Source organism: Leishmania major, chromosome 36 (assembly GCF_000002725.2).
Source record: "Leishmania major strain Friedlin complete genome, chromosome 36".
Taxonomy (NCBI): Eukaryota; Euglenozoa; class Kinetoplastea; order Trypanosomatida; family Trypanosomatidae; genus Leishmania; species Leishmania major.
In genome coordinates, this window is record NC_007287.2 from 1,391,881 (window position 1) to 1,410,413 (window position 18,533).

At 55.7% G+C, this 18,533-nt stretch overlaps 8 protein-coding genes across 8 annotated transcripts; all 8 read right to left on the reverse strand.

Annotated features, from left to right (window-relative positions):
• Positions 1-1,531: 1,531 nt before the first annotated feature.
• Positions 1,532-2,533, reverse strand: LMJF_36_3590 (cysteine synthase; the record flags this gene model as incomplete). Its single annotated transcript, XM_001686887.1, has 1 exon — positions 1,532-2,533. The coding sequence occupies one exon, from the start codon at positions 2,531-2,533 to the stop codon at positions 1,532-1,534; it is 1,002 nt and encodes a 333-aa protein (XP_001686939.1).
• Positions 2,534-3,211: 678 nt separating this feature from the next.
• LMJF_36_3600 (conserved hypothetical protein) lies at positions 3,212-4,954 on the reverse strand (the record flags this gene model as incomplete). Its single annotated transcript, XM_001686888.1, has 1 exon — positions 3,212-4,954. One exon carries the CDS (start codon positions 4,952-4,954, stop codon positions 3,212-3,214), a length of 1,743 nt encoding a protein of 580 aa, XP_001686940.1.
• Positions 4,955-6,998: 2,044 nt separating this feature from the next.
• On the reverse strand, positions 6,999-8,603 carry LMJF_36_3610 (hypothetical protein; the record flags this gene model as incomplete). Its single annotated transcript, XM_001686889.1, has 1 exon — positions 6,999-8,603. One exon carries the CDS (start codon positions 8,601-8,603, stop codon positions 6,999-7,001), a length of 1,605 nt encoding a protein of 534 aa, XP_001686941.1.
• Positions 8,604-10,522: 1,919 nt separating this feature from the next.
• On the reverse strand, positions 10,523-10,834 carry LMJF_36_3620 (conserved hypothetical protein; the record flags this gene model as incomplete). Its single annotated transcript, XM_001686890.1, has 1 exon — positions 10,523-10,834. One exon carries the CDS (start codon positions 10,832-10,834, stop codon positions 10,523-10,525), a length of 312 nt encoding a protein of 103 aa, XP_001686942.1.
• Positions 10,835-13,343: 2,509 nt separating this feature from the next.
• Positions 13,344-14,216, reverse strand: LMJF_36_3630 (hypothetical protein; the record flags this gene model as incomplete). The annotated part of the gene is made up of 1 exon (XM_001686891.1): positions 13,344-14,216. The coding sequence occupies one exon, from the start codon at positions 14,214-14,216 to the stop codon at positions 13,344-13,346; it is 873 nt and encodes a 290-aa protein (XP_001686943.1).
• Positions 14,217-14,695: 479 nt separating this feature from the next.
• On the reverse strand, positions 14,696-15,061 carry LMJF_36_3640 (conserved hypothetical protein; the record flags this gene model as incomplete). The annotated part of the gene is made up of 1 exon (XM_001686892.1): positions 14,696-15,061. One exon carries the CDS (start codon positions 15,059-15,061, stop codon positions 14,696-14,698), a length of 366 nt encoding a protein of 121 aa, XP_001686944.1.
• Positions 15,062-15,581: 520 nt separating this feature from the next.
• Positions 15,582-16,760, reverse strand: LMJF_36_3650 (conserved hypothetical protein; the record flags this gene model as incomplete). Its single annotated transcript, XM_001686893.1, has 1 exon — positions 15,582-16,760. The coding sequence occupies one exon, from the start codon at positions 16,758-16,760 to the stop codon at positions 15,582-15,584; it is 1,179 nt and encodes a 392-aa protein (XP_001686945.1).
• A 462-nt stretch (positions 16,761-17,222) lies between these two features.
• On the reverse strand, positions 17,223-17,816 carry LMJF_36_3653 (conserved hypothetical protein; the record flags this gene model as incomplete). The annotated part of the gene is made up of 1 exon (XM_001686894.1): positions 17,223-17,816. One exon carries the CDS (start codon positions 17,814-17,816, stop codon positions 17,223-17,225), a length of 594 nt encoding a protein of 197 aa, XP_001686946.1.
• Positions 17,817-18,533: the final 717 nt, after the last annotated feature.

Genomic DNA, 18,533 nt, shown 5'->3' on the forward strand with positions numbered 1-18,533 from the left:
TTGTCTCTGCGGTGACTAAAGCGGCGTGCACTCACGAACCCGAGCGGATGCACGCATACGCACAGATACGCGCGGAGGAGCGGTCTCTCTCTTTTCGTCGGTGCACCTGTTCCACTCGAGTATCGACAAGAAGATCACAGACAGGGAACAAAAAGGCGGGGGTGAGTAGGAGACGCGGAGACGGAAAAGATGGTGATGCGAAGCTGTGCAAGCCATAAAAGGTGCGAAGAGAGAAAGGTCGCTACGGAAGCACTAGTTGCTGTCGGTGACCTCGTGTGGCTGTGCTCATACAGTAGTGTAGGCCAAGGAGGAAGAGGGGCACTATACAGACGCACGCTGCGGCATAAAGCTCGCGTGCTGCAAACCAACTACATCCTCCGTACACCTAGCGGTAATACAAGAGCAGCAACCGTATTATGGCTGCATCTGCGTGCATATATGCATTCACGTATGTCCTCAGGCAGCAGCCACTCGGGGAATGAGTCAAACCCCCTCGTGTATACGAGAGCAGCCCCTTTCGCTTTGCGCGTGATTCGCCATGCGTGTGCCTCCGCTTCCTACCAGGGCTGCTGCTTCTGTGTCGCTGCTTTACTCATGGTGTAAGGTCCAAGTTGGGAATTGATGTCCCCTTCTTCCACCGTACAGACGAGTGGCGACACAATAGTGAAAGGACACGCACACACACACAGACACATAATCGAGAAAAAACGACGGCGCATTCACAGATGGACGTCGAAAGAGATGAGAAGACAGAGCAGGGCAGCTACCGTTGATGCGTGTGGGCAAGAAAGGGGCATGCGGCCCTGGCCTCGCCTCCTCCCTCCTCTCCACACTACCTTCCCGCATCTACTCCTTCATCTCTTCGACGCCGACTCGAGCCAGCCTACTTATCTGTTTCGTCAACTCTACCGCACTACGCGCGCGCGTCGCAGGAAACAAACTTTTCATATGCAAAGCCCCAGTGAGGTGTGTATGTGTGTGTGTGTGTGTTGGGGGTGGGTGGGTGGGTCGAGGTGAAAATACCACAGATAAAAGAGGAAAAGTGGATATCACGAAAGCAAGAGGAAGAGAAGAGAGATGGCACGAGATCCTCATTGTACCGCCACGAGCATACATAAAATATACGCTTCACGAAATGGTGGCCTTCACACCCGCAAAGCAGTAAGAACGAGATGGCAGCAGAGGAGGACGACCAACAAAAAGGAAGAGGCGGACAAGAGAATGAAGGAGAAAGCGAGGCATCCTCCTCCTGGCCACTGACGATGGCCGCCGCTCCCTCCACTCTGCTTGCTGCACGTGCTCTTCCAATAGATACAGGAGCGGCAAAGGCAAAGAAGGCAGCAGCGGTGGGCGGCTTTGCAAAGGCATCCAGAAACGCGTTGCGCTGCACTGCCGCATTCCCACTGCCACCGCATCGCCTGCCTTCCATCCCTCCTGCCTAATGAAGGCATATGGACCTCCAGCGTTGGACCTTTCCTGCTCCACATTCGCGTCACACGAACGCTGCAGTGACGACGTGGCCGGTGGCAGTTCAGTCCTGCAGCTCCGAGGCATCGACTACTGGCAGAGACGACACCTCATCCCGGACGCTCCTGTACAACGCGGTGGAGAGGTACCGCTCACCGAAGGACGGAATGATCGTCACAATTGTCTTGCCCTCCATCTCCGGACGCTCCGCAATCTTCAGCGCCGCGTAAACGTTGGCTCCGCCAGAGAAGCCGCAGAAGACCCCGTCGCTGCGCGTGAGCTTCAGTGCCGTCTCAATGGCATCATCACCTGCTACGCAAAACACCTCGTCGATGAGGCTGCGGTCGAGCACGTCAGGCACAAATCCTGGGCCGATGCCCTGAATTTTGTGCGCGCCTGGTTTTCCACCCGACAGCACGGGTGACTCCATCGGCTCCACGGCAACGATGCGGGCATGACTGCCCATCTTCTTGAGCGCCCGCGCCACACCTGTCAGCGTGCCACCCGTTCCAACGCCGGCTATGAAGCAGTCGACATTGTGGTTCGTCTGCTCCCAAATCTCAGGCCCCGTGGTCTCCTCGTGTATGAGGGCGTTGTACTTGGTTGCGAACTGATCCGCCAAGACGGCGTTGGGGTTAGCGGTCACGATTTTCTTGGCCATGGTCACGGCACCCTTCATGCCGAGAGCGGCAGGGGTGAGGATTACCTCGGCGCCGAAGATACGCAGCAGGCAGCGGCGCTCGAGAGACATGGATTCGGGCATCGTAATGATGACCTTGTAACCACGAATTGCACCCAAGTGCGCTAGCGACACGCCCGTGTTTCCACTGGACGACTCGACCACTACAGACTTGCCAGGAATCAGCTTGCCCTCCTTCTCCGCTTTATCGTAGATGGCGAAGCCGAGGCGATCCTTTACAGACGCCATCGGGTTCTCGCACTCCATCTTGAGCACAACCTTTGCCTTGGTATTGTTCAGCTTGTTTAGGTACAACGCCGGCGTCTGGCCGATCAGCTGATCGATGGACTGCGCCACATTTCTCGACTTGTCGAACGGTGCTGCCATTTCCTTTGCTTCCCTCTTCTCCGAGCGACCCTGTGTCCGTGTCCGTGTCCGTGTGTGTGTGTGTGTGTCGGAGGGGGGGGGTATCCAGCTATCACGTGAATATAGGAGCAGAGAAAGGTGGTTGTATGTGAACGCGTGTGGTGGGTTCGAATGCCCCTTTACGTGATCACATCACGTAAAGGGGGTGGGGGTGGGGGTGGGGGTGCGGAGAAGAAAGTGCCATGCGCGGAGACGACAAAGGAGAGACGCAAAACAGGATAAAGTCACTCAGGGAACCTCGAAGACATGAGGGAAGAGAGGTTCGTGGCCACGGTGGCGGCGGGGCTTGATGCGCAGGCAAGAGAAAATCTGGACACACTTCAAGGATGATCGAAAAGAGATCGTGTGGGCGGCGTTGTAGAGGAACAGCCTCGATGCAGCGAGGCATCCGCCTCTCCTACCTTTCACGCGACCCATCCGCTAATGTAAAGCTGACGGAGGGGAAGGGCGAGAAGAAATCGGCACTCGGGGCAGCAGAGGCTGCAGGCAGCTCCGTCGTCGAGTCGCGTGAGTTTCGTTTTCATGTTATTCTTTCGTCTGCGTAGGTTTGTGGAGCACGCTGCACTGTATCGCAGCCGTCTAATCGGCGAAAGCAAGCAACCCAGCACCTGTAGTAAAGGGGGAGAGCAGGGGCACGGCTCAAAGTGGAACCTCGTCCGTCGCCGCCAGCTGCACACCACGCTGTATCGCGGCGAAACGTTCCTGTGCGAGCTTCATCACTGTCGGGAACTGCTTCAGGTGAAGCCTGATCTTCCGTGGAGTCGGCCAGTGGCCCCACAAACAGCTGCGCTTGTTGCCACGGAAGATGATCTCCATTAGGTGGCAAGTGGCACAGTAAGGACACTCAGGGCTGGCGTGTTTCGCCGGGTCGACGTAGCGAGCGTGGAACTGCGACATGCAAGCGATATGCCCACTTGCCGTTCTCGTTGGAATCCCGTGACGGGTCTGAGTGACGCCAGCGGAGGGGCGTATGCCGCCGCTGGTGCGCCGTGTGGCCTTGAGAAGAGGACGGGACGGCAGCGCCGCTACCGGTGCTGCTTGCGTGCGGCGGGTTGGCGACTCTTCTTCGACTGATGCATGCACAGTGAGGGTCGGAGTGCATCTTACACCTAGAAGCTCGCCGACCTGCACCTCCGCATCATAGTCGACCCGTTTCTCATCTGCAGGTCGTGACTGCTGCTCGTCCCTCAGCACACTCTCACTGGAAGCCGCCGGTGCTCCAGGCACATGTAACAACCCGGCCGGCTCCGGGTACAGTGGCGCAAGGTCACGGCAGGTTGCAAACTGAAACGGCACGGCGGCACTCACGTGTCCAACTAATGTGTCGAGCGTTTTCAGCTCAAGCGTGTCTGCGGAGGAAGAGGAAGCTGCAGACACAGGAAGCGCCTGCACAGCAGCACGCAAGGCCGCCGTTGCTACGCTATCCAAGCAGCCGCACAGCGTCAGCACGCCGTCCACTGCGACCTGCCGCATCTCGGATGCGAGGCGCCCCCATCGATGGACAATGATGCGCCACGAAAGCAGGTCCATGAGCACCTGAAGAGACGGAAAGCAGCCGTAGTAGAAGCGAATTATTCCCCGCTCCTCCAACGTGCGCAGATTAGGACGGAGGCGAGCCGCCAGCTGTGCCAGTCGTTCGTCTTCGGGTGTCCAGAGTGTCAAGCGAAGGGCTGCCTCGGCCAGTGCAAGAAACGCCGGCATGTCCGCCGAAGCCTGCGGCATGGGAAACTCCTCCTGGGCAGCATGGTGGAGAGCGGCTGGTGAGTTGCCAGACTCCGTCTGGCTCTTGAGAGACGCGACAAGCTGCTGTGCGAGCCCGTCGGCAAGCGCGCTGCCAGAGTCGCTGACACCGTCTTCCGTCTTGGCCCTCTTTGCTGGCGGCCGCTGTTGCCCTGGGGAGGAAGAGGCTGGTGGTTGACTCTCCACATACTTTGCCTTCGCCACCTCCAGCCATTGGTAATAAGAAAAACTGTTCGATGTCTCAGACGGGACAGGCAGGCCGTCGCGCCGCTGCTGAAGAGCACTCATTGCACAGAACGTTCCAAACGTCTTATCGACGCTCATTGCTGCTTGCTCTCTCTTTCTGTGTGTATGTGTGCCGGTGTGAGAGGGAGGAGGGATGCGCGCGATGGAGTTTCGTTTGTCCGTCGTTTGAGGAGGGAGACGGTGGGCGGCGCCAACGACAGCAGTGAAAAAAAAAAACGCGCCGTCGCTTCTAGTGGGGGTGGCATGTGCAAAAAGCATGTGAAGATGGGTCACGCAGCAGGGAGAAGACGTGAGGGGTGTGCAGAGATGCCGCTTCGCTGGACCAGCATAGTGGTCCTCACTGTAAGGGCCATACATGCAAGCACACACACACACACACAGAACGCAGTGGAGCATGGGAAAGAGGGCGTATGGGCCACCTCCGCCGTAGACCGTATCCTCTTAATGAAGATGCCACGAGGAAAAGCGAGAACCTATGCACGTCACCCAACCGCTGGAGCGTGCGTTTGGGGGTGCGTAGCGGTGGCAGCGCACCCCCAACACCACCACTCTGGCGCACCATCGGCTATGTTTTCATTTGGTCGTAAGGGCGAGGAAGTACTGGAATAAACCACGCGATATCCCCGAAACCCCGGCGCGAAAAATAGACTCATCATAGAAATGATTCGGTTACGCGGACATCGTAGCAGGTGCAATCAAGAAAAGAGAGATGGGAAGAATTGGGAGAGAGCGCGCGAGTGAGAACGGAAAGCAGAAAACAAAATAAAGGCAAAGGAGCGCACATCCATAGTTCCCGCACAGACACACGCACGCACACACACTCACACACACAGAGACCTACCGACCGACAGCTGCTCTAGGAGGTCGAGAAACACGCGCACATGATGCCGCAGCCCATCTGTCGTACCCTCAGAAGCAGACACTTTGAAAAAGGTGGCAAAAAGGGGCAGGGGCAACCGCAACAACAGCAACAAAGCAAAAGAATAAACAGATAAAGAGAGCTAGAGCAACGAGAAGGTACGTGGCGAGCGAATTCGGCGGACAGCCAAGGGCATAGGCCCGTCAAGCAAAGTCACTTGCGGGGCGAGGGCACACCTAGCTCCGCATAGTGTCTTCTGGCCTCCCCACGTACTCGAACGCGCGCGCGTGTGTACCCCTCCCCTTCCCTGCCCCGTCTCTGCCTTTACGCTTTTTCAAGCGTATCAGTGCTATGCTCACAGGCAACCCCTCTCGCATGCGTGACCGAGCGGCGATATTCGGTAAAACGTTTTATGCAAAAGACAGAAAAAAGAATACCAAGCATCACATGTCATCACTCAGCACACACAAAAAAAAATGTTCTTGCCTCACTCCGCACGTGATTGCAGCAGTGGATGCCTTCGGTGCCCGTGCTAAATGCCCGTCAGTGCGTCTCCTCTGTCGACACACAACATCAACATCACCCATCATACATCCGCGACTCCGCGCACCACAGGGAGGAGGGGAGGGAGAGGGGTATGCGTTGAAGTGATAACAGACAGTCAGACGCGAACATAAGATAAGAGGAAGTACCAGGTCAAACATAAAACGAAAAGAGGGAAATAGATCACCGATAGTGTACGCTTTATATGCATACTGTCAGGGCATATGAACGTGCCTGAAGAGGGAAGGGGAGGTGCAACAACATGCGCTGGCAGCAGAGGGGTCCACAGGAGCTTGGCCCTCGCCGGAGTGCAAACAACAAGAGGAATGGAGTATGGGTGGTGGTGGATGGATATGAAGAGAGCAGGGAAACCCCGTGAGCCGCCGCTCGACCGGAACGACACAAATGGAGAGAAGCAGGAGGGAGGGGAGTACGGCAATGGCGAGGCAAGTGTCACCAGCATCAAAGCCACAGCAGATGGGGAGGAGAGGGCCAGGAGAATGTAAAGAGAAACGCACACACGCGCGAAGAACAATAACAACAAAAAAAGATGTTCAAGCACAAGCAAAGTACTAAGTGGACCACGTTATCACAAAGGAAAGCAAGGGTGAAGTGTCGGACAGAGCAAAGAGCTCGAGAGAAACGGAAGGTGAGCAAAGAAGAATGGAAAGAAACGAAACGTTGCGAGAGCGCAGGTATGAAAATCGCTTTGCACAAGACTGCATTGCAATGCAAGCCATGCCGGCTTGTATGTGTGGACGCATTCATCCGACATTCCCCAACGATTGCCTGCACGTGTGTGTGTGTGTGTGTGAACTGAGAACGATGTATCAGACACCGCAAGTACGCCGCCTCTCGGGGTCTCCACACAACCCTTCTCCTTCCCCTTCCCCTTTCCTCATTCTCTCATCCTCCCATCCAATGATCTTGTCTCCCCCTATGCCCTTATTTTCCCCTCCTTGCAGCAGCGAAAACAGAGACACGCGCAGAAACGAACTGAAGACACCAGGGCTAGGCCACCTTCCCCCGAATGAGAAGCTACAAGTGCAACCACCAGCCATTGTAGCACAGCGCTGATACCGTCCATAGCAGCGAGGAGGACACGACACCGAACGCCATCCAGGAGAGCGCCTCTACACCTGTGATAGAATGCGGTAGTATCAAGAAGCGGCCTGCTCCAGCGGGGCCAACGCCGCCGTCCACGGCTGAGGTGACCTTGACGGTCGTCACAAACGGATCCGCCGCGGCTGTAGACGAGACTTCGGGCAGCCGCATCCCGAACGTATAAACGCAGCCGAGCCCACCCTCCACCGCCTCCACAAGCGGATGGAAGTTGTCGCCAGCGCCGTCCGAGAGGCTCGCTGTGACGAGTGATACCTGCTGACGCCACAGTACATAGCACGATGAATGCCCAATTGAGATCCACCGCGTCAGCGTGAGATCGGAGGAGAGCAGCAGCACCCTGTCCAGGCCTTGGTGCTGCATGTAGACGAGATAAGTGACGCGGCTCACGGCGATGCGGACGCTCTTGATGGTTGCTCGACTCGGGACAATGGCATTCAGGTCGATGGCCCGCACCTCGGTTGTCGGCCGCCGATTTGGCCAGTAGCTTACTGTGTGCAGTCGCACCTCTCGGCAGTTCATCACGGCGTACTCGTCACGATCCTTGCATGGGGTGCCGTAAACGTCTCCGCAGCTCCTGTCCACAAAGTCCGAGCACGAGGGCGAAAGAGAAGTCAGTCGTTCCGCGACCATTTCAGGGTAGTTGCCGGTCTTGAGCAGACTCACGCCGTCTTCATTGGCGCACAGAGCAGAGCTGCTGCCCATCCAAAACGTTCGCCAGGCGGCGCTGCTGGTGCCCAGGTAAAAGTGCAAGGGTGGCGCCGGGTGGGTCGTATCCACGTGCGCGGGGGCGTTGCCGCTGGTGCTGTTAGCGCAGCTGCTGAAGGGATCAGGCAACGGCACAATCTGCGCGCGCAGGTGGGTCGCTACGAGGGCGGACGGCGGCAGGTTCGACGCTGCGTTATAGGTGCCCCCATGCCGCTTGAGGTCGACTGGGGTCATCTCCCACCAGCACGCAATGTGAACGCTGGCGGTGCAGAAGAAGACGTGGCGATTGTAGTCGAGCAGAAAGTGATCGCCGTCGGGAGACGCGTAAAAGCCGTCTGTCCCGACCGGCACCTCGACCATGGCCTCGATGAGGCAGTCAAACACGTGCAAATCCCCTTCGCGCGTTTTGCATAGGAGGTACCGATTCCCGCTAAAATGCACGAGCGAGGATGGAAAGGCAAAGCAGGCAGGAAGCTCCTTTTGGTGCTCCACCACGCACCCGTCGTCGTCCACCAGCTGGGTGTACAAGTAGCATTCCATTTCGTCGATTCTGGATGTGTCTGTGCCGCTGCGCACGAGCACCAGAAGCCTCTGCTCCTTCTCCAGAACACCGAGGGCCAAAATCTGACTAGGTGGAGCAAGCTCGACGTAGTCGTCTTTCAGGCACGGCCACACCAAGTACTTCTTCTCTTCATACGATATGAACGAGTCGCTGACGATCTTCCGACACAGATGTGAGACTCCGCTCAGTGCCATGAGTTCCTTCTTCGTCAAGTAGGACGCGATGAGAAGCACAGTGTCGGCGCATTCCATCCTCACGAGCTTAAATATCGAGAGGCAGTATATATATATGTGTGTATATGTATGTAGAAGAGAACCGACAGAGGCGATCTCAAGACCACAGATGCCTTGAAAGGCAGCCCGGAGCCTCTCTACAAACGCTGGGTGCTTGTGCGTGTGTCTGGGAGGGGGAGGGGGAGCAGAGAAAAGACGGCCAGAAGCACACGTGGACGGGAGTAGAATCGGGTACGGCAGGATTGGCGACAGCGTTGAGGCGCTGTAGTCACATCACTGAGGGACGCAATGAAAATGCACTGCGTTCCTCACTTGCGCGCGCGAGGCCAATTAAACGGCAAGAGGATGCGCGTTACAGTAGCAGAAGAGTAGCAACCAGCTATGAAAGGAGCGAGCAAAGAAGAGTGCGCGGAGAGGGGAAGCAAGACGAGGGTGAGAGTGAAAGAGACGGAGAGGCGGGGGAAGGAAGGAGGGTGAAGTAGACGTCAGGAGAAGACGAGAGTGGTGCGTTGATGCGGCGCTGTAGCACCGAGGGACTTGCGCTTGTGCAGACATTGGAGAAGCACGCTGGAAGGAGGGAAGGAGAAGGGCACTATTCACAGGCCTCTTGCCACGCATGTGTCTGATGCACAAAAAAAACGAGGCAGGAGGGGTGCGGAGTCGGACGTCGTGCAAAACACTGCCACTCTCAGGAGCATCTTCAGTTGGGTCCAGCGGGCAATTTGCTAACCGTTCCCGACTAACGACGCAGCACTTACAAACACAATAGCCCAAGAGCGTGCCATACATAAGTACCGCCTGCTCGGCTCCCACTTCCGTGTGTGTGTGTGTGTGTGTGTGTATGTGCGTGCGTGGCTTCTTTTTTGCTTTTTTGATCTCGTGTCGATACGGTATTTTCAGCACCCTACCCCCTCTTTCTCTCTCGCCCACACAAAACGCATACATGCATACATAGATTTATAGAAGCATGCGTCTGTGTGCCTGTGCGTGTTTGTGTCACAGAGTTTCCAGGCGAGGCACATGCACGGCGAAAAGAGAAGAAGAAAGGCAGAGAAGACACAAGCATCACACAAGGAGAAAAAAAAACAAGCACATACGCGTGCATACACCATACATACAGACACACACGCGAAAATAAAAAGGGAGGAAAAACAAGATAAAAGTACGCTATCCATCGAGCGTGTATATATACAGATGATAGAAGCGAAAAAACAGGTCAGTGATGCGTTGTGTGTGTGTGTGTGTGTATGTGTTTTCCTCTCTCCCTTTCGGTCACACACATACACACACACGCACACAAAACGAAAAGATGATGAAAGGGGTTGAGGCGTCACTCTGATGGACTGGGTGCATGCCACACGTCTGCGTGTATACAGCAACAGAAAAAGATGCTTTTTTTTCGCTGTTCAGATGGAGAAACGCGTGTGATCTGGTGGCGGCCAGTGTGTGTAGGAGCATGCTTGGTAACTGGCATGCGACACGGCGTACCCTCCACGACCTCTTTCTCTGCCTTTAGCGAATGGGGACGGGTGGGGAAGGAAGGTCGGGGGAGAAAAAGATAGTGACAAGAAAGGGCAGGTAAGGAGAGCAAGCAACGCACACCTAGAATACATCAGATAGAAAGAAGAATCGAGGGGGATGAGGAATGAGAAGGAGACAAGTCGCCCTGCGAAATAGACCGAGTAAGAGGAAAATGAGGGAGGGCGGGGAGAGGGCTCTGCTCCGGCAAACGTGCATCAAGTGACAAGGCATAAAAAGACTCAAAAAGCAATATGCGCATACATATATATATATATACATATATATATATGTATAACATAGTGCTGAGAAGCACACCAGCACATGCCCACGCAGGCAGCAACACAGACTCATGGCCTTTCCACACCCACTTCATCCCTCCTCATGCCTGTTGCACGTGAAAGTTCATCTTGTTTCTTTTACCACTGCGCAAGGCTTAGCACGAAGCACGCAAACTCCTCGTAGCTCAGAGATTCATCGTGCGTCGCGGCGTACTTGCGCACCATTTCGTCAAGTTCCTTATCAGAGAGGTCCACGCCGTAGTGCTCGAGGCCCATGTAGAACTTCTTCACCACCTCCACCGAAACGGTGCCGCTGTGGTCCACGTCCAGGGAGTCGAACAGGTCCTGAATGCGGTTGTCCGTCACCGGCAGCCCACCAATGTTGTTCTCGACCTCGTCGTAAGTCAGGTGGCGGTTGTTGTTGTGACCGGGGATGAGGCTCTGCTGCATGGCTGCGAGAAAGGTGTTTAGTAGGGGGAAGGAAAGGCGTGTAAGACACGTAGTAACTACACTGAAAAGAGAGTAGTGGCGGTGGGGATGCGTGGCCGGTGGGTGCGTAGTGTATGTTTCTAAACAGAGTCTTTGGTGTGAGAGAGAGAGAGTGCAGGGTTGTGGCAGAGAAGGAGCTAGCTTCCATGAGATGGGTGTGCACGAACGCAGGAGAAGAGCAAGAGAAAGAGAGCGGGGAAGAGGACAAGGGCAGAGAAAGGAGTAGCTGGGCAGAAGTCAGGCGCACAGAGATGCACATCTGTGCACTCTTTGCGAGTGTTTCAACTGTGGAGTGAGAGAAAAGAGGGGAGGTGCAGCTCACCGACTTCATCCCTCGTGCAATGTCACGTGCAGGCAAGATCTGCGAACGCCTACCCCCCCAAATAGCCATCGTGCCAGTATTCGAGTAAGCAGTCCACGCTACCAGGTGTCTTGGGCACCGAGAACGACGGGGCTTTGTGGAAAATCGACGCTCTGCCTCCTCTTACATGTGCTTCTCGTTGCTATATGTCTTTCCTTACAAGCGGACTGTCGCCGATTGTACGTGTGACACATATGTGAAGAGGAATTACGCAACGGAGCAGCTTCACGCGTCAACCACCCCGTCGAGGCACACACCAATCAGGACCAGGCCTGAGAGAGGAAGAAGGAAGCACGAGAGAGAGAAACAACAAAAAAAGAAGCAAAGGATACACAAGAAACTGTAAAAGAATGCGGAGGTACAGGAGAGAGAACGGTGTGCGAGACACTTGAAACCGAAAAGATGACAGTGCGCGTCTTCGTCTGGTTTGCGTACGTGTATGTGGAGAAGCAAAGTAGGATAAAGAGAGGGCGACAAGCCCCCACACACTAACGAACACGCACACACACACACACACACACAAGAAAGGCAGCAAAAAGACGTCCTGTCACGAACCATCGAACTAGCATGTGTAGGGGGTAGCGGTCGATCACCGAAAAGCACGGCGTATGCGTGCACACGTGTAAAAGTAGAAGCATGAAGTATGTGGCGAGAAAGGAGGAGCAGCAGGGGAAGCGGAGGTGCGGACACAGAAGCGTCACAAGACGACCGTGAGACAAGTCGACGAAAGAACACAGCAAAACACTCCTAACAGCAGTTGAAAGGCAGCAAAGATGACCATACTGGCGTGCGCATGCTCCGCAGGTTGGCAGCGAAGTCCCGCTGCACAATCAAGAGGGGAAAGGGGCACTCACTCACCCGCAAACGAAAGACAATCAGAGGGCGGGTGGTTTCTCTACCACCTCTCAGCTGAGAAAAGAGTGAACTATTAACGAATACACACGTCCAGCCAACAAGCAATTCCATATCTGAGTCCCGCAATGTGTGACACCAGAAGCAGGGGAAGAGAGACTACGAAGTATATCAAAAAAAAGAACATTGTACACAAAGGTTCAGAATACGCACACAAAGCGATCATAAAGACAACAGTTGGAGTAAGTCGAATAAAGTCTAGACAAAAACTGAATACACAAGAAACTCAACAGGAGCAGAAGAAAAGGCGCAGAGAACTTCTTATTCGCCTCTCAACGTGTCCGCTCCCTGCCATGGAAGATGAGCTCAAGCTCACCCTTTCCCCAGCCGGGCACAGGCCCCACCAGCGTGGTGCAGAGCAGCCGTGTACACAGGTGTTACGGCAACGCGCCGATACAGCTATCAGAGCACGGCGGCTGCCCCACAGTCTACCCAGGCCGCCCCGCGGGTCGCCTCACAGCCGCTCCCCCACCATGCCGGTCGCCACCTCGTGCATCACCCTCGGCGTGGCTCAGGCTCCCCGCACCAGTAGGCAGTGAGGGCCGGGTGGGATGCGTCGGAATCACGTTGCCACCTCGCCCATCATGTGTATGGCACAGGCCTGCTCACTGTCGCGGGCCGCTCCAACGCAACGCCATCCAGGACCTGACTGCCGGTGTCAGTGGCGATGAATCGCACTGACTTCCCCTCGCCGTAGGTGCTTGGCCCTTTCACCACGAGAAGTGGCTCGGCACCTCGCAGGGGATCGAAAGGGGAGGAGGCCGCTTGACTTCCTTCCACACAGAGTGGGGGCGCTGGACCCTGAGATACCGTGCTGGCGTGCCCCCCACCATCAGGGATGCAGCAACTGAAAGCGAACGAATAAAGATGGGGTATCAGCAGACAGCAGTATTCAGTAGCCTCTTTGTGTGCTTTCCAGCTTCAGCACTGACAAATAAAAGCAAAAAAAAAAGAAAACAAAGAGAGAGAAGGCCACCGGCTCCGTCGAAACACGATGCAGCACGGTGGTAACAGGTGGCACCGCATTCTTGGCAGAGACGACAAGCAAAAAGGAAAAAAAAAAACAGGAGCGGGCTGAGTCGCGCAGGAAAGGTGACGTGGGAAGAAGGGAGACGGAAAACAAAGAAGAAGCGCAGCGGGGTACCCGGCACACAAAAGCTTTTTGTGTGCATCGAGGAAGAGGACGCCAGCACGGTCTCAGAATGGCGGATGGCGAGAGGCGAGTTGCGCATAAGGAGGAGGAGAGTGCGCTTCTCTTCGTGGTGCCTCCGTTGTTGTAGTCGTGTAGTACGAGGGCAAAATATCGGAGTAGTTGTTGTAGCCGTCTGTGGTCGACAGCGGGGCACCGCGGCGGTAGGAACTAGGGCACTGCACGAGCGGCTCCTGAGAGCCCCATCCGTCAAAGGTTTCTGCCAACGAGTTGCCGCCCTCATAGTTGGCGTCGCATGCGTAGGCTACTTCGCCCTGATGTCGCGGAAGCATCTCATGCCAGTGCCGCCGATGTCGCGATGATGCCGAGAGCTGTGAGCTCGAGGCGGCTGGCATGGTACTCATGCTCACGAGATGGTTTAGCAGTGCTTGATTTTGGCGCTGCGCCTCTAACTGCGCGGCCCACAGCTGTTGTTGGAGTGCTGCCTCCTGCATCTGCTGCAGTTGCAGCGCTTCTTGTCGCCCCGCTTCCTCATTTGCGGCTGCCACGATTTGCGCCCCCTTCGCCTCTTCCTTAGCGCGTCGTAGTCTCTTCCAGTAGCAGTAAAATACAACTATCCCGCACAACGCAGCCAACACAACAGCAAGGGCCACGATCATGATCAGGATACTCTTGTCTGCCAAGAACGATGTAGTGGCGGCGCTGGAGTTACTAGGTGGCGGCGTTGACGCTTGACTGTTGCAGTAGACATAGTTGCCGCCGAGCACGTCTTGGTTTAACCAGTCGGTGTTCCAGCCAGCATCGCAGTCGCAGGTGAGCGTGGTCGCATTCCACACTCCGTGATTGCAGTCCACATCGGAGTCCGTCGAGGTCGTCGTCGCCATCGCATCAGAGGATCGCACGAGGAAAACGCGGTGCATTACCTTCAACTCAATCGAAAAGGGGGTAAAGCAGCAAACGGCTGGAGCGCTCAGAATGAAGCAGTCTGTGCGAGTCGTGAGATAGAAACAGACAAAGATGTCAGCTGTGCAGCGTTGAGGCGCCGAAGGAGGTGGCAATGTTGCGTGCTGAGGCGTTGAAAGGAAACGCATACGACCTCACAAGAAGAAACCCAGAATGTGGATTTGAGGCGAAGGCCAAGAGAAAATAGCAGCGGTGCTCGCAGCGCGGAGTGAGAAGGGTTCCGTATGGTGAAGCAGCCAAGGAGAAGCCAAGGCTGGGTGAGGCCAGCTTTGCTATTGCGCAGCGACACTCCATTTCATCATGAGGTGGTACGGAGAAAACATACCAAAAAGGGGGTTGCCTTGGTTACCTTTGGCGCGCTGCCCTGTGCACATTTCCGTTTTTTGTTCTTTCTACAGAGGGATAGAAGAGCTTGTGTCGCAGTCGTGATGAGTCGCTACGCAGCCTCGCCTTGAATGGTGGCGGCCCGCATCTCCAGAACGCGCGTGCGGACCTCTAACGCCTGCAGCTCAGCGTAGTCTTTGTGGACATCGCTCTGTAGCACCTTGAGAGCTGCAGCCTCCTTCTCTCGCAGTTGCGCGTCTGCAAGGCGCACTTTGGCGTTGCCAAGTTTGGCCTTCGCCTGCATTGCTAGTTTGTTCCGAAACAGCCCTTTGAAGAGTGACGCCTTCGTCTCGTACTGCTCCAGCACCATTTCCTTTGTGCAGTTGCTAGGACTCAGCTCGAGAACCTCGAAGCTGTTGCTGCAGGCAAGTATTCTCTCGGCCTCCCGTGTGGCTTCATCCGAGATGACAAGCGCCATCTGCTGCAGATAGCGGAGAAGGGCGTTTGATGATGAGGGAAGATATACGGACGACGGGCTAATGTACCTTCCGTTTTTTGAGGGGGAGGAGAAAAGAAAGGGTTGAGGAAAGGGAGAGTGGTGGTGGCACGTGCAGGACGAGGGCAAGTGGGGGTGAGGTGAGGTAAGGTGAGGTGTGTGTGTGGGGAGGGGGGGGGTAGGGAAGGAGTCCGCACGATTGCGATCCAAGCGAAAAGGCGTTGCGTGCGAACATGACGGACGCATGTCAACCTACATTTTTAAAATCCATGAGGTGCAACGTTGTCAAAGATGTCGCGAAGGGCATCAGTCGCACTGCGCGGTGCACGAGGTGCTTCTACTCCCTCCGTGTTGGTGTTATGTGGAATGGCCAAAGCAGCAGTAGAGGGATCGGAGACGAGGGGGGTTTAGCACGAGAGGCGAAAAGGGCACGAGGACAACACTGCGGCTACACGGAGAAAAAGTGAGACCGCCAGCTGGAGCCACATTTACTATCAGCGCTTCACAACAGGTGGTTTAGGTCGTCACCGGGGATCAAGTCCATGCCTAAAAAAGAGCCCAAGTGAAGTTGCAGCTTCTTTGTGTAGCTCGCTCTGTTTGTACGGGGATCAACCACCCACTGCACCACAGTGCCGTCACTCGAGCACGCGGCAATAACAATCACAGATGAAACAGGCGGAGCAGCCAAAATGCAGATGGAGTTGAAAATGTTCATGAAAGAGAAGCATCGGCGACGGGTGACGAACTTTTTGCACACAAAGCACGTTTGCGGGTCAAGGACATACGTGAGAGCAATGGTCTCATCCTCAGATGCGCTGGCAAGCCACTGAGAGTCATCCGTGAACTTTCCAGCTGTGGGGGTGTATTCGTGGGCACCCGTGATAAGCGCCATCGGCTGCAGGCGAAGGACATCCTCCCCGACAGCGCGAGTGGTGTTGTCTGACTGGGGACAGTATAGGGCAATGAGCGATGTTCCGCTGGAGATGGCCATGAGGCCACTGTAGTAGCTTACCTCGAAGAGCTGAATGCTCTCTCCTAGCGAGTAGTCGACCCGCGAGATGAGGGAGCCGGCGAGCACATCCCACTGGCATATCACCCCGTCGTCGCCCGTGCTGAAAAGCTGCAGCGCAGGTGACCTGCCGCGTGCGAATTTGACGAAGCGAACCCAGTCTGTGTGGCCAGCAAAATGGTGAAGGGGCTTCAAATCGGATGTCCACACGGTGACCGTGGCCGTGCCACCCCCGGTTGCGATGTACCTGCCGTCAGGTGTGCACGAGATACAAAGTACATTTTGCGCGTAGCTGCTGGACGCACAATCCTCCGCCACTCTCAGATTTTCGCCTTCAAGGTAGCAGATGCCGTTGGAGCTGCAGACAAGCGTACCCTCAGGTGTCACTGCCACACCCGAAATCTCGCTCGTTAGTCCGTTTGGAATTGTACAAATGGGCCACAATGTGTTGCCTTCGCAGCTGATGGTCTGAATGCCATCACGCGAGACGGCGATGAGCGCCTCTGTCGAGAACATGTAACGTGCTATCGAGGACAGCCGGATAGAATCCAGCTTTCGATGCAGCAGCAGCGAGCAGAGAAACTGTCGCGCCGCAAGGCCTGGAGTGGGCTTATCCCGGAAGGCTGCGCTTCGCAGCGTGTAGCGGTTCACTGTGTCGATGATTTCCTGCATGCTTACAGTGTTTATCTTGTCCGGTAGAACAATGTGCTATTATGGTAATCAGCCTAAGCAGAGGCCTTTCCTTCTGTTCGGTCCCGCCGTGTACGTCACAACGGCATTTCTGCTGGAAACGTGAAAACGGATCGCGATACTTGTTTTTTTAGGAAGACGTGGAGAAGACGAGAGGCAAAGTTGCGGATGACACAATGCCCACTGGAGAGCTGAACGGTGAGAACTCAGGGCGACCAACTGAGCGCTGCAAAAAAAAAAAGCCGATTCGAAAGAGGCACTACACAAACAGGAGTGGTCACTTTAAGTACCGCCTCCTATTTCTCTCCGAGACGAACCTTGACAGAGCTTTGTGGCAGTGTGCCGTCTGTACTCGTGTACGATTTTTTTTGAGGGAGGGGGCTGCGTCCAACCCACAAATGTGTGATACGTAGCGTATTAGCCTCAACGACAAGGCAGAGATTCTCACTTCCAGAAAAAGAGGCGCTTCATCAGCGGCTTCGAATCAGTGCTCGCTGCTGAGGTAGACGCAGCACTATGCTCTTTCGTGGGGGCCTGCATGCCCATGATCTTGCGCTCCTGCAGCGCAACGTACGGCTTGTACCTTGTTTTGTCCTCCGGCTGTGGAAGATTGAACTCTCTAATCACTCCCGGGTCTGTGACTTTCCATCCGTACACTGGGCATGGTTCACCGGTAAGATACGGATGAGTGCTGGGATTCGGTGGCTTGCCGCCTCGAAAATACAGCTTGTTACCGCTTTTGTGCCACACACCCTGAATCATCATATTTAGCACACGTGGGATTTCGCTGGGGTTTCGCCGAAGGTTGCCACGAAGTTTAGAGAGCGGGTGTGTGCGATTCAGCCCAATACCAAACCCCGTTCCATCGGCGCCGTGGTCCATCCAGGCAGGCCATTTGTTCTCTCGTAGAATGTTTTTTGTCTTATCAAAGCGCCCGCGATCTTGGTCATAGGGAGTGTCATGGAACGGTTTGGTGAAAGGGTAGACTGACGGTGCGTTATGAAACACGATCCGCCTCGGGCCTGTGCACCACAACATAGCAAAACCACTCGAAAGCTACTGAGAGCATGGAAAAGAAACAGGAGAAGGATAAGTCACTTGGGTAAAATCGGCCAGTATTCGCACATCTTCCCCTATTCAGTTGCTGCATCCCTGATGGTGGGGGGCACGCCAGCACGGTATCTCAGGGTCCAGCGCCCCCACTCTGTGTGGAAGGAAGTCAAGCGGCCTCCTCCCCTTTCGATCCCCTGCGAGGTGCCGAGCCACTTCTCGTGGTGAAGGGGCCAAGCACCTACGGCGAGGGGAAGTCAGTGCGATTCATCGCCACTGACACCGGCAGTCAGGTCCTGGATGGCGTTGCGTTGGAGCGGCCCGCGACAGTGAGCAGGCCTGTGCCATACACGTGATGGGCGAGGTGGCAACGTGATTCCGACGCATCCCACCCGGCCCTCACTGCCTACTGGTGCGGGGAGCCTGAGCCACGCCGAGGGTGATGCACGAGGTGGCGACCGGCATGGTGGGGGAGCGGCTGTGAGGCGACCCGCGGGGCGGCCTGGGTAGACTGTGGGGCAGCCGCCGTGCTCTGATAGCTGTGTCGGCGCGTTGCCGTAACACCTGTGTACACGGCTGCTCTGCACCACGCTGGTGGGGCCTGTGTCCGGCTGGGGAAAGGGTGAGCTTGAGCTCATCTTCCATGGCAGGGAGCGGACACGCTGATGAACAAACAGGCATCGGCTTGCTGAATGAAAGGCAGCG